The 22,256-nt window shown below is 39.5% G+C and overlaps 2 protein-coding genes across 5 annotated transcripts in view; both read right to left on the reverse strand.

Moving 5' to 3' along the window:
- Positions 1 to 1,043: 1,043 nt before the first annotated feature.
- On the reverse strand, positions 1,044 to 7,806 carry LOC127354509 (B-cell receptor CD22-like). Of its 4 annotated transcripts, XM_051384447.1 has the most exons (7): positions 7,754 to 7,806; positions 7,580 to 7,661; positions 6,095 to 6,463; positions 5,752 to 5,976; positions 4,786 to 4,858; positions 2,964 to 3,160; positions 1,050 to 1,625 (listed from the first exon to the last, which is right to left on the reverse strand). In XM_051384447.1, exons 2-7 carry the CDS (start codon positions 7,647 to 7,649, stop codon positions 1,318 to 1,320), a joined length of 1,242 nt encoding a protein of 413 aa, XP_051240407.1. In that variant the 5' UTR covers positions 7,650 to 7,661; positions 7,754 to 7,806; the 3' UTR covers positions 1,050 to 1,317. The 4 variants fall into 4 exon arrangements, with proteins under 4 accessions (XP_051240408.1, XP_051240407.1, XP_051240406.1 ...); XM_051384448.1 differs by lacking the exon at positions 4,786 to 4,858 and having other exon boundaries at positions 1,044 to 1,625; positions 2,964 to 3,233; positions 6,335 to 6,463; XM_051384446.1 differs by lacking the exon at positions 4,786 to 4,858 and having other exon boundaries at positions 1,052 to 1,625; positions 2,964 to 3,233.
- A 1,352-nt stretch (positions 7,807 to 9,158) lies between these two features.
- LOC127354506 (sialoadhesin-like) overlaps positions 9,159 to 22,256 on the reverse strand; it is a 140,136-nt gene continuing 127,038 nt past the window's right edge. Inside the window, exons 34-38 of the mRNA XM_051384443.1 lie at positions 12,294 to 12,481; positions 11,873 to 11,963; positions 11,704 to 11,764; positions 10,449 to 10,633; positions 9,159 to 10,365 (exon numbers count right to left, since the gene is read on the reverse strand). Coding sequence (XP_051240403.1) covers positions 10,302 to 10,365; positions 10,449 to 10,633; positions 11,704 to 11,764; positions 11,873 to 11,963; positions 12,294 to 12,481 — 589 coding nt within the window. The 3' untranslated portion in view covers positions 9,159 to 10,301. The remainder of the gene's footprint in view (positions 10,366 to 10,448; positions 10,634 to 11,703; positions 11,765 to 11,872; positions 11,964 to 12,293; positions 12,482 to 22,256) is intronic.

Genomic DNA, 22,256 nt, shown 5'->3' on the forward strand with positions numbered 1-22,256 from the left:
CCCAAACCAATCAGCAATAGGCTGATTTGATTCAATATATAGACAGACAATTAATCACTCCAAAGCTCACCTTCTCCAGGTGACCTGAAACATCACAACTTTCTCTGCTGTAGCTCGATATTTAGACACAATCTATGTGAGATTCCCTGTGTTTTGCCGGTTGGGGGAAGTCACAGACAATTCAGGTAAACCCTTGTTAATTAATGGCCTGATTTACCGTCTAAATATGTGTGTGTGAAGGACTTCTTCCACTCAAATTGCCACTGCTGCTTTTCCTTGTGTAAGCTATCGTTCACACCATGTCTGCGTTGCTTGTGCATGGCAGAACATCTTGATTTTTATTTTGGTGCCCATGTTAACAGATTAGAGCGGTCACACTGCTGCAGACACAGCTGAGACATGAGTGAGGACACTTCACCAGAGAGTGAAGGTCTCCTCTTTTTTACCACAAGCTGCACGTGTCTGCCAGCAAAAGAGGAAAGTGAAAAGGATCTGTTGGTAGTCACAGCCACATATTTCAGTACAGTTTAAACTTCCCTTTCAAAGTAAAAGCACTGTAGTAATCTTTTATTTTTAACATGACTTCTACGGTTGAAGGGCAGTATCTTTCCACTGCGCTCTCTCGGGTTAACAACCCACATGTGACTGCTTTCTGGTTACCACTCTTCACATTTATGTTTAGTTCCTTGCTCAGGGTGTTTTAAGTGCAATATTGTAAAGGTTGTTTGCAGCAGTGTTTGTCCAGGGTCTATTGAATCACAAGTGGGTATATATTTGCCTTGTGAACTCTGCTTTCCCTATCCTTGTGTGCTTTTGGTTGTTTGTTTATAGTTTAGTTTTTTCCTTTTTTGTCTTTTGTCGTGTCCGAGGGCTTAGAGTTTACGGCGCTTGTGAACATTTACCTCGGCTGCATTTAGCTGCAGCCCCTCCCCTGAGATAGGATTTCCCTGTCACTTCATTATAGATGCTTTAATCTTGTTGAGCCTGGTGAAATCCCTGATTAAACAACATTTATTTTCATACACGTTAGTTTCTAACTATGTATTTATATATTTTACGATATTTCATCAAAATAGTTCATTTAAAGAACTTTGTTAAAAATTAAGAATGTTATATATTTCTAAATCTACCTCCATATTCATTTGTGAAATCCTCTGGTAGAAGAGGTGCAATAGGTGGAATAGTACGACAACTCTTACTTTATATTCTTTAAGTCCTAAGGTGGCATTATCTGTACCTATAATAAATTCTGGTAGACTCTCGTAGGACCTTACCTGGTTAGATATAGATGGATGATGCATTATATCACATCCTGTTTTATGACTTCTGGTACAGAATGTGTGTAGCTGAATGCAAAAACTTACCTGCTACAACAATCAGATGTAAGGTGGAGTTATGGCGTCCTCTTCTGTTCTGGGCTTCACAGTAATAATTCCCACTGTGTTCAGGTCTGAAGTCAGTGATGGTGAAGATCTGTCCTGATGCTTTTGGTGAGACTTCATTCTCCTTGTACCAGGTATAATTAGCTGCTGGGTTAGCATCACTGCTACAGGTCAGAGTCACTGAACTGCCCTCCACTATCTCACCAGAGGGACTCACTGACACAGAGGGAACCCTCGGAGCATCTGCAAAAGATAAAAAGATGAAGATAGCTTTCTTTGGTGCTACATGTTCTGAAGAATATGAAATGTTTCAGGTGGTGTTACTGGCATGAAGATCATTTCTAGCAGACAGTGTTGATAACAGGACAGAAGTCTTTTTTTTATGTAATGTTTGGGCTTTTTTTTGCTTTTAATTGACAGTGACAGCTGAAGATAGACTGGTAAGGCAGTCCTTCCAGAACAGTTTTTTTGTGATTGTTGCGGGCAAAAATCCTTGATTATGCGGCACGTTTTCTTAAAAAATGCGATATTTATGCAATTTTATGCATGAAATTGCGGGAACTTGCAAAGATTGCAAGAAAGTGCTGGGAATATTTAAGTTCTCATCTTGTTTTATTTCAGACTTTAATAAACACATGGCTCAAACTTACAAAACATTGTCAAACAAGTTCTGTAGCTTTACAAAAGGAATATGCTACAACTTCTGTAAAAATGAATAAATAAAATATGAAAAAATAAATGTGTGCTTCCTGTTTTACAGAGATAAATATACAAAACAGACATCTTCTGTTAAAATAAGTGTTTCCAATGCACAAAGTGCAATCTCTTACTGTAACGTAAATTTACATACTACTAATAGTATACCTATACTTACAATACTGTAAGGTTTTCATCGCGGGGTTTACAGCTTTTCGATGATGTTCACGTCACGTAATTACGTCACTTCATAACGTCACTTCATAACGTTCCCATGGCAACAGGGGAAAATGGCTGCTCTTGGGTGAAGTAAACGCAACATATTTCAACTTTCTGCTAAGATATATGAGACATTTTTGCAACGGAAATGCATGGATTATGAAATCATGCAAGCCCCGCATATTTTGCGCAGAAATCTGCAATTTATACAGCGAAAGTGCAGGGTATTTGAAAAAAATGCGGCCCATGCATAAATATGCAGACTTTGGCTGATTATGCATTGAATTATACGATCGCATAATCACGTTTTTCTGGAGGGACTGGTAAGGGCTATCCAGGAACCCAAAGACAGAAGTCTTTGGCCACATTAAATGTTGGATGGATATTTATGTGTGGGAGCATCTGAAACTTTAATGATGGTTTTCTGGATTGCTGATGGTTTGAATCCCCTGAACATCCGTACAGATCTGGGAGCCAATTGTAAATAAAACTGCCTTTTCATCATCTACTGTAGCTGCTCAGTGAACTACAGCAGCAGACTGTGAATGTGAAACAGACAGAGCTGAAAAAAGTGCATGATCAGCAAAACATCTGACTGAGTAATAAAGCTTTAAACAGTTGTCATTAGTTACAAGATGCTTTTTAAATCAGCTGCATTTTACTCACATTTCACATTAATAGAGATGTATTTATATGTTCTCCTCCCCAGTTTGTTCTTAGCTGTACAGTAATACTGTCCAGAGTCAGAGGACTGGATGGACCTGAAGACAAGCTGTGGTTCTCTACTGGGAGGTTGAAGGTATCGATTTCCATTCCTCTTGTACCAGGTATAAGTAGCTGCTGGGTTAGCATCACTGCTACAGGTCAGATTCACTGAACTGCCCTCCACTATCTCACCAGAGGGACTCACTGACACAGAGGGAACCCTCGGAGCATCTGGAGGAGAAAACATGAACATGTTTTAACTTTAAGATGCAGACGAGTTTTCACAGTGGAACTGGAGATTAAGATGTACAATATAAATGCTGAACAACAGACAAAATAAGAAGCTAATATTAGCCATAAAGTGGATGTTGATTCACTCCTTTCACACACATCAACAAGTAGACGCTGTCTTGTTACTTTGGGCCTAAAATTATAAGATTAGGTAAGTAAAGCTTTATTTATATAGTACTTTTTAGAACACAATCACAAAGTGCTTCACAAACAAATAAATATGAACACACATACACATGTATATATATATCAATGTATACATACACAAACATACACAATCATATACCTTCATAACCAACGGATAAATACTAACATACAGATGAATCAAACAAGAGGAAAAGAGAGACAACAACAATAAGTAAACAAACACAGGACAGGAGATCTATAAAAAGGCTTGCAGTGGAGGGTTTTGAGGAGCTGCTTAAAACAGTCCAAGGATTCATCAATCTGAGTGATTGGGGAAGGTGATTCCACAGTGTTGGGGCTAAACAGCGAAGGCACGGTCAGCTTTAGTTTTGCAGTTAGAACGGGGAATGGATAAAAGACCAAGATTTAAGGGGAGCAGTGGTCGAGGAGTGGAATGAGGAACAAGGAGATCTGAAATGTAATTGGGGGGCAAGGTCATGAAGAGCCTTAAGTTATATGTAATCAGCAGCATCCTGTAGATAGGGCCCGAGCAGTAACACTGCGAAGGCCCTGTTGAAAGTGCTCAGGTTATTATTGTTTTAATACCAAATTAATCGCATTTTTGGAGGTCGCAACATGCTTGACCGCTCACAAAACTTGGTGGTAGCGAATAATTTAGTATTCTATTGGTGCCGTAAATGGCCGTCGCAAAATGGCTTAGCCACACCCCCAGCTGAATGTTGGTAATGTTGGAAAATTGGTACACAATACTCCATTTTAAATTTTGTTTACTTCAAAATGTATTTGGAAAAACAAACTACTAGTATATGAAGATCATTTCTATCAGACAGGGTTGATAACAGGACACAGGTCTTTGGCCACATTGGATGTTGGATGGATATTTATGTGTGGGAGCATCTGAAACTGATGGTTTTCTGGATTACTGATGGTTTGAATCCCCTGAACATCCGTACAGATCTGGGAGACAATTGTAAATAAAACTGCCTTTTCATCATCTACTGTAGCTGCTCAGTGAACTACAGCAGCAGACTGTGAATGTGAAAACAGACAGAGCTGAAGAAAGTGCATGATCAGCAAAACATCTGACTGAGTAATAAAGCTTTAAACAGTTGTCATTAGTTACAAGATGCTTTTTTAATTGTGCGAATTTTACTCACATTTCACATTAATAGAGATGTATTTATATGTCCTCCCCAGCTCAGCTGTACAGTAATACTCTCCAGAGTCAGAGGACTGGATGGACCTGAAGACAAGCTGTGGTTCTTTACTGAGAGGTTGAAGGTATCGATTTCCATTCTCTTTGTACCAGGTATAATTAGCTGCTGGGTTAGCATCACTGCTACAGGTCAGAGTCACTGAACTGCCCTCCACTATCTCACCAGAGGGACTCACTGACACAGAGGAAACCCTCAGAGCATCTTAAGGAGAAAACACGGACATGTTTTAACTTTAAGATGCAGACGAGTTTTCACAGAGGAACTTGAGATTTAGATGTAAAATATAAATGCTTAACAACAGACGAGAGAAGAAGCTTTCTGCTACATTTGGATTTCTGCAACATTAAACATGCAAATAACAACAAGAGAAAAGAAATGTCAATCAGAAGTATTGATGTAAGTGTATTCTATAAGACAACAGAACAGTGTAACTTTAGGAACTTTTGTCCTCTGCTCAGTGTATTATTAAATTAAAACTGATGTATTTTAAAATGTAATCCTGCTAATTATCCCCATTTTTACTAAATGTAACTGTAATGGATTAAATTGACCTTTTCTGTATCATGATTATGTGACTCACTTACATGCAGTGCGTTACTCCCCAAGTCAGAACACTAGTGGCACTAACAACTTGTAATTCCTCACAACTTGAAACATCTTTTCACTCCTGTTTTTGTGGAGTGACCAGAGTAAAAATGTTAGTTAAAGCCTTGAACCAAGATGTTTATTGCATCTGAAATTAAGGGTCAAGATTGCTGAATCACAAATTTACAAGGAGAAGTGTCGACTAAAGACAGAGGAACATAAAATCATGGAATATCTATGATGATATAAGTTTTGTTGTCATTTAAATGTCCCCCATCATTTCTTCCAACAGAATGGCCACACAAAGAATTTACAAACTCTAAAGACTCCACAAATCTTGTTTAGAGCGGTTATTTTACATAGTTTACGGTGAAACAGAAAATATTTGGGTTTTATCCAGTTCTTCTATATGAATCATCAAATAACACTGAATTAGTTAAGTTACAGTAAGAAGGTTAAAGGCTCCATCAGATGATGTTATGTTAGTGGAAGACTGTAAGTAAACTCACACACTGGAGGAGAGGGGAACTTCTCATATCCTTCTACAGCACAGGAATAGCTGTCTGCAGGATAAACAGAGACTGAATATGAAGATGTTCCTCTCCACATCTTCTGTCTATTCTTGTACCAGACGTAGTGAAGATGATCAGGTAGACGACAACTGCTGTGACACTTCAGTTCTGCCCGGTTATAAGACTTGTAGACCAATAATCTGCTCACCTGCACCTGGAGATCTGAATATGTGAATAAGGAACAGAAGTCTTCATTTAAGACTGAACTGTCAACACACACACACACACACACACACACATACAAACACAAATTACCTTCATAAGATGTTGAAAATGTTACCTGTAACCATTCCTGTAACCGACAAAGTGACTCCAGGTGAACCAGTATATTTCCCATTATGTTGGTTTGTTATGAATCTTAACTTGTACTCAGCTGAGTCGCTCTCTCTCAGGTCTGTGATTCTCAGAGTGCAGTCGTTGTTACCAAAGATATACTGCACACGACCTGAATACTCTGGGTCTGATCTTATATCCACATAGTCATTATTACTCACTCTCGTAAACCAGAATTTTTCCTTAACTTGGGTTATATGGTCATTTATCCTGGATGGGTATCTGTAAGTGCAGCTTATGTCCACTGTTGATCCTTTTAAGGCACAGATCTCAGTAGAGGTGTAAGTCACTCCCCAGTCATCCTGACCCTGTACCACTGTAACACAGAGCACATCAGGGCACACGATCAAAATCAACAATCAGTTTATAAGAAGAAACAAATCATAAGACCAATATGATTTGGGGAAAAAGAAACCTGGAAAAGCTTCCAAATCCTCAATTATTTGATTAATTATTGTAATAACCCGTTCCTAATCAGGCATCTATCTAATTAGAATTGAAGTGGAATATATAGTTTTAGCAATTATGGAGCTAAAACTATGCTATATATGATATATGCTGATACACACACATGACACGCCTCACTCCATAATCACTAACCAAGCGCACCCTTCCAATCAGGTGGTCTATTTAAACTGCACAATTTCCCAGCTCTCCCTCTGCTCTGTCAATGCCGCTGTTGCCCTGCATTTGTATTGCTGCCTGCTGCTCTGTAAGCCCCACCACCAACCCAGCATCCACCTGTAGGCTCCGGCTAGGGTTTAAGGTATTTTCTCATCACTCCCCAATATCTCTATATAAACATATCTGCGAGGAATGATGAGGTCTGAGCCTCGACGCCAAAATCTAAATATGCCATACTGCTGTGATAAACATTTCAAACGTGAGTTGTCTGACTAAATTACCAGAGTAAACACATACATGGAGAAATATTTGCTCAGTTTTACACAGTCAAAGAAAGAGTGGAAAATGGAAATGAAATCTACAGTTCATCTGTAGAAAGCATGTGTACATTTTCCACTCTATGATAAAAGTCAAGAACACATAGCATGGAAATATCACACTGAGGTCGGTACAAAAAAGAACTGGCAGGGTGTGTCGCAGATGTGTGAACAAGGAAGAGAAGAAACAGAGCAATAGGTTTGCACAGAGTGAGGAGGGAACGGATACTCAAATACCCACAATACTCTGAGTTTAACATACATAAAAGTGCTCAGCACACGGCTACTTTATGCAAAAGAAGAGAACAAAAGACGTTGGCAAAAGAAATAGAAGATTGTTCTAATATCTATTACAACAGACAAATTAATGTCTGGAGAGTTTAAACGATTGTTCACAAAAAGTCTTCCACACAACTTTGATCCACTTATTTCCACATTTTCCCAGATCCCCCTCTTTTAATGCAGTGAATGTAACTGTAGATATACAGTACCTGACACAGAGAGAAGGAAGACAACAAATCCACTCGCTGCTGCACTTAAACTCATAGCTGCTCCTCTCATCTCTCTGTGAGGCTTCAGAGACAATAAAACATGTCAGCAGGTAAAATAATAATGTACACAGGAGGTAAACAGTATCAGTCACATCAATGAACAATTCTACTTACACTGAAGAAGGACGTCGTCTTTAAATCTGTCTTTCCTCTGTGATCTGGAAGCAGAAGACAGAAGTTAGGCTGTTAAAAGACTAGCTTTACTTCCTCTTTTTATTAACATACATGATAAGGCAAATGCCAGTAAACACCCACATCACAATTACGATGTCATGTTTTGCAAGCAACCAACTTTATATGAGTAAGAAACTAGGGCTATGACCCGTTGGTACCAAACCTGTTTCATTGCCAACATCCCACTGACATAAAGTCTGCCTCAGTACTGGATGCAAAAAGTGACTGATTACAGTGTTTATTTTAAAAATTGAGAAATATATAAAAACTTCAACTGCACTGACAGACCCATATATGTATATGTGTTTTTTTTACGAGGACACTGGTGAGCAAAGCATCTGAGAAACAGTGTGATTCTGTCGACTGTGTACAAAGCAGCTGTCAAACTCTACATCAACAAATCTGCAGACTCACTTGCTAACATTAGCCTGCCATTGAAGTGAGGCAGTGGAGCGAAGGGACCAAGATGAGTGGAGCATACTTATAGTTTACTTTGTGTTTATAGATAATTTATTTGAATTCATTCAAACAAATTGTGTCATAAAAGATTTGCTCAAACGTGATTTTTGCAAAAAGTGACAGCCCTACTGCCCTCTGGTGGCTGACTACAGTATACGTCATAATGCTCATTGCCTTCATGTTAGCAGATGGGACAACATGACATTAGTTCTTATCAAACTGATGTTTGTTCAAGTGTTAATTTTTCTGACACCTTTAGTTTTGTTATTTGAAGCAATCAACAGTTGAGCCCTGCTCAAGACTGAGTCGGCCGGGCGTAGGGGCGGGACCGTGATACCGCGGTGCCAACCCAGATCAGACTCTGGCTCCAACTGGCAAAAGATGGGATTGTTGTACAGTGGGAGTGGAGACGCGACATCCATTTTTTATGTCAATAGTCCTGATAGACACTCAACGGCCTCATAAAGCCACAAGCTGAAGACAGAGCTTTGAACCCTCAGCACTGTCAATTAGGTGAAAAGCTCCAAGAAAAGCTGTATGTTTCCTCCTTAAAGTCTGTTAATGAACCTTTGAGTTGAGATTATTTTGTCACGTTACAGTAAGGGTACAGTTAAGTTGAAATTAAACCAGTGGCAGAGCAGAAAGAACTCAATTGCAAATTGCTGCGTCCTTCCTTCCTCTGGAGTTTGTATTCCTGAGGTTGAACTCCCAACGTACACAAGTCTGAGATTGGCATATTGTACTGACAAAGTACTAGAGTAGTCTGTCACCAGCAGTTTGTGATTCTGCTGTTCAGTTTCACCCTAAGAAGAGATTGTTTTTATACCACAAGATCACTACAGTAAAAACATTAGTGCTAAATATGTAATGATACAGAAAACAGAGCTTCAGACTTGAAAAGTGGCCATTTTGGCATTTATTAGACAGAGAAGGAGGACAATACAAAAACACCCACTGCTGCTGTTCAATGCTCTTCTCATCTCTTTTCTTCAATGACAATAAAACAAATAAGAAAATGTTAATTAATCGATTAATGTACACAAGATATATTAGTCTCAAATGCTTCTACAATCAGAAAGAAGCTGTCTTGAACTATAACGTCCTCTGTAGTCGGGAGGTTTAAGCAGGACACAGAAAGCAGGCAGTTAAAATACACCAGGTTTCCTTCCTCTTCACATTATTACTATGCATTGTGAATACAGTAAATGACCAAGAAAAGAACTTATTCTGTTATTTTGCAGACTATATATCAACTTCATAATGTAATCTATATGAGACAGAATGAGAGAGAGTTTTGTGGTGTTCCTTTCTGTAAATGCAGGTATAATTCAGTATCTATTCAGTATCTAGTAAAGAATATTCTGTCAATCCTTGCAGCAAGGACTGTACTCTTCAGTGCCTGATGTGACGTCTCAGAGTTGTTGCTGGGCGGGGTGTGAGGACTTGTGTGAACTTGAAGAGCGAGGCCCTACTCATTGACATTCATGTGCATGAATTATGGTCACACAGACATAGCTATTCTAGTTCAACTGCACGTCTTATCTCAGTGCAAAATACATTTATAACAAGTAACGAAAGAATTCCAATACACTGAAGCCACCCCAATGATTGCATGTTTCCATGCGTGTCATAGCATCAAATATGTTCTTATCAATGTAAGAAACAACCTTTGACTTACAGTTTATGCTGGTGGTAGTTACATTTTTGACACTGTTGATCACTCTTTCCTTTTGGATTGCCTTGAAAAGTGGCTCAGCATCAGGGACACTGCCCTAAAATGGTTTAAATCCTATTTACACAACACATCTGTTACATTGACCATGTTATATTAACGTGTAAGCATTTGCTAACGCTAATGAAAAAGTTCAGGGATCATCAAAGTCAAGTTATCCTGTGCGGGATATGAATGTCTATACCAAACTTTATGACCATCCATCCAATAGTTGAGACATTTCCGATTCCAACGACACATGGAGTGAGGAAAGTTAGGGAATCCCCTAAATCAACAGACTATAGATTCCTGTTGTATTTATGTTTTGATGACTGTACTGTACAGTGCAGCTGGATCCTCCACAGTTTGTGGAACTCTAGACCTGAAAGGAAAGAAAAGATTGGAAATTGGAGGAAATTGTGGAAATGTTTTAGTGAGGATAATGTTCCTGTGAGAAGAGCTCACCTGGGGTCAGTAATGGCGCGGTTAAATTTGACGGCAGCGTACTCAACAACCTCTTCTTCTTCCTCTTTGTGTCTGCGGGGTCCAGCTGGTCTGATGTTGGCATACACAGGATCTGCCTGGTTGTTGGAGAAGTGGACGCTGGCATAGTGAAGGTCATCCTGCTCCTCCGACTGATTGAATGGATACTGAGAAGGAAGAGGAGAAGTAGAAGTCGACCAATAGAGGCCGATATAAATCAATCTTATAATAAATATGGATAACTGAAAAATTCACTCAAAGTAAGATAATAAATAAAGATAATAATAAATAATAATTTCCTAAACTTAGATTTTTTAAATTATTTTAGCAATTATTTCCCCACAAAATTAGTAATTCCAGTTGAGAAGCTTGATCTTATAATGGGATGCAAAACAGTAATGTATAGTAGCGGTGTGACTGGGAGCCATGGTGCCAGTCAGACTGCATGTCTGACATAGATAATATTTTAGTTACGTATCTTTTTTTTTTTGTCCCTCCATTTCTGATTGATTTGCATTCAAGAATGAGGGTTTTACGTAGTATGAGCCTGTGTGAGGGCAGATGCCATGGCAGACTGGCGATACAGACACACAAGAGTGGCAAGCTGCAGATCATAGCAAGGAGAAACTTTTCATTTAGACCATGTCTGAAAATGAATGACAAGCTTAAGTCTCGGTGTGGTTGTGGCTCAGGAGGTAGAGGGAGTAGGTGGTTCAATCCCCACCTTCTCTGATCCACATTACACTGAAACCCAAATTGCTTCTAATGGTGTAGTTAGCACACTGTAGCTCACTGACGTCATTGCGTGAGTGTGTGTGTACAACCACTCATTCACTCTTAAAGCACTTTGGATAAAAGTCCTATTATGTAGCCATTTGAAGTATTTTGGATTAGTTTTGTTTGCATAAATTAACTTGAACCAACACCAAGGTCACAGTTCCCGGTTGGATCGGAGCGGCCTCAACCAGCCAGCATAGTGAGCAACACTGGGGCTACCCAGTTGGGCAACAGGCCTGCTGTGGCAATTAAACAAGTATCACAGCAATATTTTAGAGTAAAATGGTAAACTCTGGTGGACACTCTATTTAATTACATTCAAGACAACAGGAGGAAAAAGAGAGTTCATATAAGCAAGAACTAGACTAACTTCTGGAGGGTGGCATAAGAGTGACATTCAGTCCTTCTCAGTGAGGAGAGTTTTAAAGTTGCAGAGAAATTTGTTTAATCTTTAACCCACCTGTTCCCTGCTGTCTGGTCTATCTCCAGGATCAAATGATTTCTTGGATGCTCTCTTTTTTCTGGTTTGGAGAATTAATTCAAAACAAAGGAATTACAAAACTGACGACAAATAAGACAGATTTTCAGGTATTTCACGTACAATGCTTTAGTAAAATGTATTTACTCACTTAATCAGTACAAAGATAGTGAGCCATATGATACCCAGGAAAATAGCAGGAGTTGGTCCAATGACGGCTAATTTCCATAATCCTGGGAAAACTGTAATAAAACAGCAGACTTAATTCAAGGGGGTTTTAAATATTTGGCCCCATAGGTTGATATAACAAAGTAATTTTAATTGCACATGCAATTATGCCCCCCTAACAAATAAAACTGAAGCAGACATTGTAAAGTCAGTAGTCATAGAGTTTTTATTTTTCAATTTCTAATGTCAGTAGTTACTGTATGGTGCTGGACCGTGGCATTGGCCAGCCGGGCCCTCGCAGCCTCAGACAGCACAGAGCTGTCTGGCAGACTTGGCTGATCTGATACTTTCAGTACTGAGGGAGGATAGTGATCTGATGTGTACAAGTTAAATGAAAAATATACCTGTTAAAATATTCAGATGTAAGGTGGAGTTATGGCGTCCTCTTCTGTTCTGGGCTTCACAGTAATAATTCCCACTGTGTTCAGGTCTGAAGTCAGTGATGGTGAAGATCTGTCCTGATGTTTTTGGTGAGTCTTCATTCTCCTTGTACCAGGTATAATTAGCTGCTGGGTTAGCATCACTGCTACAGGTCAGATTCACTGAACTGCCCTCCACTATCTCACCAGAGGGACTCACTGACACAGAGGGAACCCTCGGAGCATCTGCAAAAGATAAAAAGATGAAGATAGCTTTCTTTGGTGCTACATGTTGTGAAGAATATGAAATGTTTCAGGTGGTGTTACTGGCAGCAGACAGAGCTGAAGAAAGCATTAACAAAAATTATTCCTTGGTTTTACAGCATAAGAATATTTTTAAATTCATCATATTCTTCATATATTAAATGTCATTACTTTTAAGAAAAAATTTCTTACTTTGTTAATTTGTGCATTCCTGAAACAGACTGCAGCTGTTGACGTGTGTGTGTGTGTGTGTGTGTGTGTGTGTGTGTGTGTGTATTGGGTGAATTGATCTATAAACCATCAACTCTAAAAGGAGCCTAATGTTCCCTTTCCATTTTTAAGGACAACAGAATGAAATAATGTCAGACAAATAAGGTTGAAGTGTGTTGTAAACACTGCAGTGATGGTCCTGATTGACTATTGATCAGCAGAGTTAGGTTGATATAGTTACTGATATATTCCAGGTGAAAGTTGCTAATCAGGAAAATAACATCAAAATATGTTTCCTTTTCTGCAGTGAAAGCTTCCTCTACATTGGTGTTCTCCAGTGAATTTATGGTACCAACTGATGATGTTGGTTCAGTAAATGTAACTGAGTGTGGAACAAAAAGCTCCTACAATCCATAAAATGTTGCAACACAATGAAATCCAGACAGCAATTTTGTTTACTTGAAAATGTGTTTGGAAAAACTATTATCTAAAACTGCCTTTTCATCATCTACTGTAGCTGCTCAGTGAACTAAAGCAGCAGACTGTGAATGTGAAACAGACAGAGCTGAAGAAAGTGCATGATCAGCAAAACATCTGACTGAGTAATAAAGCTTTAAACAGTTGTCATTAGTTACAAGATGCTTTTTAAATCAGCTGCATTTTACTCACATTTCACATTAATAGAGATGTATTCAGATGTCCTCCCCAGCTCAGTTGTACAGTAATACTCTCCAGAGTCAGAGGACTGGATGGACCTGAAGACAAACTGTGGTTCTTTACTGCAAGGTTGAAGGTATCGATTCCCAAACTTCTTGTACCAGGTATAAGTAGTTGCTGGGACATATCTGGTACAACTCAGAGTCACTGAACTGCCCTCCACTATCTCACCAGAGGGACTCACTGACACAGTTGCATCCCTCGAGGCATCTGGAGGAAAAACATTAACGTACTGAACATTTAATTTCAAGAAACAAAAAACGAGTGTTTGATTTTGTCCCATAACAGAAACTACATGTTGTCCTGTTACCTTGGGCACTTTATTTGTTAGGTTTGACACTACCAGCCCAGTGGAGTTTAATTCATTGTGTGTGTGTGTGTGTGTGTGTGTGTGCGCGTGTGTGCGTGTGTGCCTACGTGCGTGTGTGTGTGTATTAGCAATGGGGGTCCACATAAGGAACGTTATAAGAGAAGTCCAACTGGATGTTCCTCATAGGTTTAAATCAAATTGAAACCCTAAAGTACATGAAAATCACAGACATAAAGACCAACAGTTCATCAGTGCTGAAGAAAGGAGATCAAGGAAATGATTCTGGTTCTGTGTCTTTGGACACTTCCATGTTTACTGTTGACTTCTAGTCGGTAAATAAGCTAAATGAAAGTATTAAACAATGTAAATCTGTGTCAGATCATTTTTTCACGTGTGATCTCCTCACTACCACAAGAAACCTTGATTGGACAGATAATGTAACTCTAATCACTTGTAATTCTTTAGAACTTCAAACATCTGACTTCATTCTTTCCACTCATGTTTTTGTGGATGGACCAGAATAAAAAGTGTGAGTTAAAAAGCTGGACACAGGAGGTGTTGTGCAACTGAAATTAAGATTGACAAATAAAAAATTCACAGATATTCAAAACTGAACTAAAGATACAACAGCAGATCATTTCTATGATGCTCAGCACAAGTTTTTTGTGATCAAAACTATTTATCAACTCAGACATGACAACAAAGCTTTAGTTGATATATTTTCCATGTGAGCTGTTATTTTACAGATTTATTTTGCAGAAACAGAAAATAGATAATTATACAACATGTCTACAGTCTGTTGGGGCTGTGATTTTATTTTATCCAATTGTGCACTATGAATCATTCAAACACTACTGAGTTACATGTACAAGTACAGTACAAAAGGTTAAAGGCTCCATCAGATGATGTTATGTTAGTGGAAGACTGTAAGTAAACTCACACACTGGAGGAGAGGGGAACTTCTCATATCCTTCTGCAGCACAGGAATAACTGTCTGCAGGATAAACATAGACTGAAAATGAAGATGTTGTTCTCCAAGTCTTCTGTCCATTCTTGTACCAGACGTAATAAAGATGACCGGGTAGACAACTGCTGTGACACTTGAGCTCGGCCCAGTCATAATACGTATAGATCTCTGATCTGCTCACCTGCACCTGGAGATCTGAATATGTGAATAAGGAACAGAAGTCTTCATTTTAGACTGAACTGTCAACATACACACACATACAAACACACAGACACAAGTAACCTTCTTAGGTGTTGGACACTTGGAATTCAATTAATCAATATTCAGATAAAAATGTTACCTGTGACAGACAAAGTGACTCCAGGTGAACCAGTATATTTCCCATTATGTTGGTTTGTTATGAATCTGAACTTGTACTCAGCTGAGTCGCTCTCTCTCAGGTCTGTGATTCTCAGAGTGCAGTCATTGTTACCACAGATATACTGCACACGACCTGAATACTCTGGGTCTGTTTTTATATCCACATAGTCATTATTACTTGCTCTCGTAAACCACATTTTTTTCTCGACTTTGGTTATACAGGCATTTATCCTGGATGGGTATCTGTAGGTGCAGCTTATGTCCACTGTTGATCCTTTTAAGGCACAGATCTCAGTAGAGGTGTAAGTCACTCCCCAGCCCTTCTGTCCCTGTACCACTGTAACACAGAGCACATAAGGAGCCACAATCACAATTAATAACTTCAGTTAACAGGCAGTTTACAAGAGAAAGTGGATCATAAGTCCAATATTATTTGGGGGAAAGAAAACTTGGACAAACTTTAAAATCTGACGAATTATTTTCATAAAAAGTTGTTAATAATGGATCTATATAACTAGAACTCAACTGGCACAATCAATTAGGTTTTTGTCATTTCTATCATTGTTTGGGACATTGTGCTGGAAACATTTGTTACTTCTTTGATAATTATTAAAGCCTTTGCTTTTCTTCATTCGTTCTCTCTGTTCACTCTGTGGTCAGGTTGCTGCTGAGTTGAAAGTGAAAAGCAAAAGAAATGCTGAACACTGACTTGTGTGAGACTGTCAACAGCAGCTATGATATGAAGATAAGATCAAAGCCGAAAACGTCTGTCAACACATAGCATGGAAATATCAGGTCAGACAGTACAAAATAAACTGATTGCAGATGCATGATAATAGGAGATAAGTTGAGTATGTGGTGACTGCAAGAAAGACCCTCCAAACAAAATGATGTTTGATAAAAGTAGCTGCAGAACTACAGCTATAGAATAATCTTCCACCGCAGCAGATGGTTCTTCTGCAACCTAGGTTGCTTTAAAAAAAAATTAACTTCAAAATATGTTTTTACTGCGTGAACAGTTCTGAATGAAACGCACAATATTCTCAGTTTACAGCATGTACGACTGCTTAGCATTAGCTACTTTATGCAAAAGATGTTGGCCAACACAATACAAGTCTGTACTAATGTCTATTATAACTGGCACAGAAACAAACATATTTATTTAAAAACAAATTAATGTCAGGAGAGTTTGAACAATAGTATGTGTGAAACGTTTCTAGAACACACAACTTTGATCCACTTCTTTCCACATTACCCAGATCCCCCTCTTTTAATGCAGTGAATGTAACTGTAGATATACAGTACCTGACACAGAGAGAAGGAAGACAACAAATCCACTCGCTGCTGCACTTAAACTCATAGCTGCTCCTCTCATCTCTCTGTGAGGCTTCAGAGACAATAAAACATGTCAGCAGGTAAAATAATAATGTACACAGGAGGTAAACAGTATCAGTCACATCAATGAACACTTCTACTTACACTGAAGAAGGACGTCGTCTTTAAAGATGACTTTCCTCTGTGGTCAGTAAGCAGAAGACGGATGTCAGGCTGTTAAACTGCTAGATATACTTCCTCTTAGATTATTAATATTCATGATGAGCCAAATGCCAGTAAACACCCACATCACAACAAATATGTGTTGTTTTAAAAACTTAACAGGAGAGAAATTGAAACTAGTGTGAATTTAAATGCCCACATGCTACTGAGACAAGACCAGTACGAGGAAGCAGTACGAGATGCAAAGAGTGACATGCTGAGCACAGTGTTTATTTTAAGTATTGAGCGACATGCAAAAAAGTGGATTACATATGACACATGTTATGTGTCATTGTACTTTTGCTATCCATTTGCTTGTGTGTGTTATGTCTCTGTGTTCAAGGTGCAGTTCCTGAGTGATGATTGAGGGCGCCTGCATGAAGCTGTGGGTGTGGCCTATATAAGCGGATCCTTTCACCACCCTCACTCTCTCAACTGCCTGGCATAAGATCCCAGCCTTTGTTTGTGTTGCTCTTCCTTTGTCTTGTTGTAAATAAATGTTATTCTTTTGCATCTTACCTAGTATGGTGTCTCTTAATGTGTTGTGACTTTGAGCCGGTCGTAACACACAGCAATCAGGGTGTCAATCACATGACCGTTCCTTTACGATAACACTTTGTAACTGACTCACAGGCATTCTGACCAAGTGTCACTGTGATACAGAGCGCATCTAATCACTTCTTTTGAAGGTGTAGGGAAATAAGTGAAATGAGTTGGACCTATGTTTGTGAACCAGTTTTACTGAACAGGATGAACAGCAGACCTTTTAAGATGAAGGAAAATAACTAATAGATTTTTTTCTTTCACTCTGCGGTCAGGTTGCTGCTGTTTGCAAAAAAATGCAGAACACTGACAGGTGAGAAACTCACACACCTGTAGGACATGGACATGTAACACACATGATCAAGAGGACTGGTAGGAGGTGGTAGACATACAATAGTGATATAGCTAATGACATTGATTACAAAAAGTAGTTTTAATGGCTTTGGCTCGTTCAGGTTCTGTGTGTTGTTGGGATCCAAGGAGACCTTTTAAACATGAACTTGTTCATTTGAAGTGTTTAACTGGACCAAAAGGGAAATTTTAAATATGGCCACATTTTTTAAACAAAGAAATGGTCTTTACTACAGCGGCCTGTATATGAGTAATAAAGCCTGCTTGCAGTGAAAAGACAAAGGAAAAACGCCCACCAGATAACAGATCTCACAGTGGGGGTCCAGGAATGAGGTCAAGGTATTATTGCCCAAGGTCATAAGGGCAATTAACGCCTAAACACTGGCCTTTCATTGGTCAGATTCTCTTGGACCCCAGACCCGTTATCCCGGCTATTTAAGCCAGAGAGAGGCTCTTCTCTCTCTCTCTTCTCTTCTCTTCTCCCTTCGCTCCCCGCTCACACACCCACACCGGGTGAGTTTTGGACCTCTGTGCGGCCCGACCCGCCGACGACGCGCGACAAAGGATTATAGCACGGCACGAGAGCCTGCTTTTCCCCTGTGACCTCTGGCCAGCGCACCACTAACGGAAGTCAACATCTGCAGCTTTAAACAGAAAGTCTGTCAGCTGACTTTACCGGAGCAATGCGACGTTAACGCAGAGTCGTTGACTCTGCAGAACAACGAGCAAAACGCCTTTTCCTCTTGCTACCTGCGTCAGCGGACATCCCACAGCAAAGACTGTTTGGACTTCAGAACCACAATTCTGACCACCCTGGCTTACAGGACCGCCAGGCGTACCTGGCGCGCAAACCCCATGCGAGCACACTCACCACACACACACACACACACACACACACACACACACACACACACACACGCACACAGACCCTTTTCCTCTAACTTAGTTTCTTTAAGTTAGATTGTATATTTTGTATTTTCTTCTGTTTGCTTTTATTGTATTTATTTAATAAATGTTTGTTTTTATGCTGACCTATTTAATTTCGTACAAGAGTGAGTGATACAAACCTCTTCTATGTAGAACTCCAAAGCTCCCACTTTAGCTATTCATATTCTATTATATCAACAGGGAGTGCGGCCAGAGCATACTGAGCTTTACTATTCATTTTACACTGAAGCAGAAGCGTCCATACTTCAGGTGGCCATTGTAAAGCAGCCGCTATCCTCTCAAACACATTGAAATAGGAGTCAACTTCATTATCTCGAAATACAGGTACTAAAGCCACATGCTTACTAATGTCAAACACTATTTTAGGCGAGCTGGTGGAGGAAGGTGGTGACATACCTGAGCCTCTAGGAGCACTCAGCCCTGTGTCAGAAGCCTCAAGCTTGAGTTGTCTTAGTCTCACTGCCTTCTCAGTCTCAGCCTGAAGTTCAGCTTTTCTTATCTCCAACTGGAGCTGGAACTGGGATTGGATCTCCCGCTCATGAGCTTCCAGTTGCAGCCGAGCCAGACGGACTTTAAGCCGGTCCCCGGTATTTCCAGTACTGCTCTGTGGGGAAGGATCATACCTAGGCATAATAAACGGGGTCTTCCCTCACTCACCTGTCTGGTAGACTTCCCCAGAGTCTGAGGGTGTCTCAGTACTTGGACCACTCACTGCTTCTGCTGAGGAACTGGGAAGAGACCCAGACTCCAACTGCTCAGTCAGCGTAATCACGCCCTGTTCCACCAATCCACTAATCACTCGTTCTATAATTTCTTTTTTAAGCATGGAACTGACAAAGGGAATATTGAAGTGAGTAGCTATCTCCACTTAATCATCCTTCCTACAACTATTTACTTGTTCAACGGTACAATGTTCTACAAATGTCTCCAAATTAAACTTTTCTACCATGGTGCTCAGTAGCCAGCAGCACTCACTCAAGCAGACAGCTGAATCCACTAATGAGCTCACTTAACTTACCTAGTAGTCAAAGGAGCCCAGCAAACTCTCACCAATTAATTAAACACTGACAGACCCTATTCCAGTGTCAATTTACAATGACCAATATACAATTTTCATTTTAGATCCCGGACGAGCCCCCATTTATGTTACGACCCAGCTCGATTTGGAGAGCGGTAAGATACAATTGGAATTGGGAAAGATGGAATGAGACAATTGACAGGTTCAAGTTTTAATCAGGTGTTTAATTAACGATGGAGAGTGTGCTTGCACAATGAAATATAACAAAAGAGAGGCTATACAGATGCTGACAAATAACTAGTACACAAAATGAAAATTACTGAATCACCCTAAAGAACAAAAAGAGATCAGCACCCACAAGCGTACAAACTAGCGAACAAAAACAAACTAGCAGTTATTGAGCAACTAAACGGTCACAAAAGATTATTAAGGCACTGGCTGAATCCACTCAGATAACAGCCAGGCAACACTAGAAAGAACTGTGGACACACAAGCTATTTAAGTGCAGCTGGGGTTGATTGAAGACTCCTGATTGGTAGCTTCAGTGGAATTGCAGCCACACCAATCACTGATGCCAGGGGACAGCAACCAGGAAGTAGGCGGTCTCTGCTCCAGAAGGACCAATCCCCAACAGGGGATCACACATGAAACACCACAATGAATATACACTAAACGACAGCCAGCGGCGGCCGTAACAGCTATAATGAATGATTTTGGTTGTAGTTATTAATTTAATTATTAATCTGACTTCTGACTTAATAGTTTAGTGTATTTTTATGAGACTGATCGATCGATTATTGGTTATTGTTTCCCTTATTTAAGGGTGGTCCCCCGAGGATTTTTAATATTAATTAAAGTCATTTTCTATAATCTTTTGATAATTATAAATTTTGATAACCATTAATTGGTTAAATTAATACATTTAGACCACTGTAACCCCTATGACGTGGAGCCCGACAGTGTGCAAATGTTACAAATGTACATTTGAATTGGGATGAAAACAAACAGGAAATGATTCACCTCACAATAAAAACAGACACCAAAACTTCACAGTACACAGCAACACTAAACAAAAACTATCAGCACAGATAGATACCACTGGAGGTAAGACAGAAGATATGTCCTTTTATAATTTGGGTGAACTGACCTTTTAAAGCACACAGAGGGAGCACTCAGAGTGATGAAGCCTCAATGTGTCACACTTAAGCTTCCCCACTAGAGGGCAGTGAAACATCAGAGATACTGAATCAGGACCCTGAAACAACATTTTACCATCACTGATTACTACATCAGATTTTACTTTTGGTTCTTTATTTTCATTTTTTATGGTTGAAACTATTTACATTTGAACTTGTTTACTCTGGATACATAATTCATGAAGAATTACAGATCCAGATTAGTGTCAGTAATTCACATTGGCCACCAACACCTTTGACAAACTCCGCAAAACAATGTGTTATTGTTGTTATTATTTATTCATTTATTGTTTTATTTACAAATAATGCCAGTAATTCACAGAAAGTATGGGAGTCTGGAGTTCTGGCCAAAACGAACAAAAGGATGGAGGAAGTCTGAGCCAGACACTCTGAGGGCACTAGGACCCAGAGTTTCCCCTCCTGAACTATCAAAAAAATTGGAACTGAACAAAACGTGGACAACCAGACCTCCATTCTCAAAGAATAATACACAAAAACAAGAAGCAAAAGATGACAAAAGACATTTGACACCTGCACAGGATTCGGTTCAAGCTGCCAACACCTCATTCTTCTAAACTTTGTGCTCCATGCTGCTGCTGACTCCTGCCTGCTGCTGCTGCTAAAACTTAACATAAGAACTTTTGGGGTTGAAGGTAAATGTTTCCACTTCCCCCACATCCTCCACAGCCTCGCTCTCCACTGTAATATTTCAATGTCGTACTACTTTGTTTCCATCAGGTGAGTCCCTCCTCTGGTTCAACTTCATCTGAAGGAAATCACAGAAACTTGTGTAAAGTTATGTTTGTAGCTGTGACTATGAATCTGAAGTCGGCCTGTTTTATCGGACGCAGGAGGCTCTAACCTGACTGGACTTCACACCGTGTCTTCCTGCTGCTCTGTGTCTCCTGTTGTGTCCAACTGATGGGGAGAGACGAAAAGATGAAGTTCATTGGACTTCATTCATGAAATCTACAAATAACATTTTATTAAAAATTTGTTTAATGAAGTTTAAAAGTAAATTACTTTCTGGTTTCTTTTCAGCAAATTGTATTTTAAACATCAACTTCTTCTCTTTCAGAGCATTTATGACTGAAGTTCTCGCTCTCACCTCTATCGTCTCTACAAGTTGTTGTTGTTCAGTGGTGGAGCTCAGAGTTTTCTTCTTCCTGAATTGAGTTCAACAAGAACAAATATAAAATTGAACATAAAGAAATGTATGACATTTAAACAAAAAAGAAGTCTGAAGAAGAAAATAAAAGAGCAGGAACTGAACTGATGGATTGTGATTGTTTTACCTCGTCCACAGAATCAGGAGAAGAAGAGGAATCAGCATCAAGCCCAACAGAGTCAACCTGATGATATTCATTATTACTCTTGAATTCCCTAGAAATACAGATAGATATGTGATATACCTCACTAATAGGATTAGACTGATAAATCACTGGCAGGTGATACTGTCTGTTAGTCAGTCAGTCATCAACCTCCAACATGATAGAGGTTCCTCCCTGAACACAGCTACAGTAAAACA

Source organism: Dicentrarchus labrax, unplaced genomic scaffold (genome assembly GCF_905237075.1).
Source record: "Dicentrarchus labrax unplaced genomic scaffold, dlabrax2021, whole genome shotgun sequence".
In the NCBI taxonomy this organism is placed as follows: domain Eukaryota; kingdom Metazoa; phylum Chordata; class Actinopteri; family Moronidae; genus Dicentrarchus; species Dicentrarchus labrax.

Excerpts from the sequence above, each read along its gene's own strand:
- LOC127354509 (XM_051384447.1), bottom strand. The coding sequence starts at position 7,649 with ATGAGAGGAGCAGCTATGAGTTTAAGTGCAGCAGCGAGTGGATTTGTT. Across the intron at positions 6,464-7,579 it reads CTTCCTTCTCTCTGTGTCAG|TGGTACAGGGTCAGGATGAC; the intron begins GTACTGTATATC and ends TCTGTGTTACAG. Across the intron at positions 3,161-4,785 it reads GGCAGTTCAGTGACTCTGAC|CTGTAGCAGTGATGCTAACC; the intron begins CTGTAGCAGTGA and ends AGTGAATCTGAC.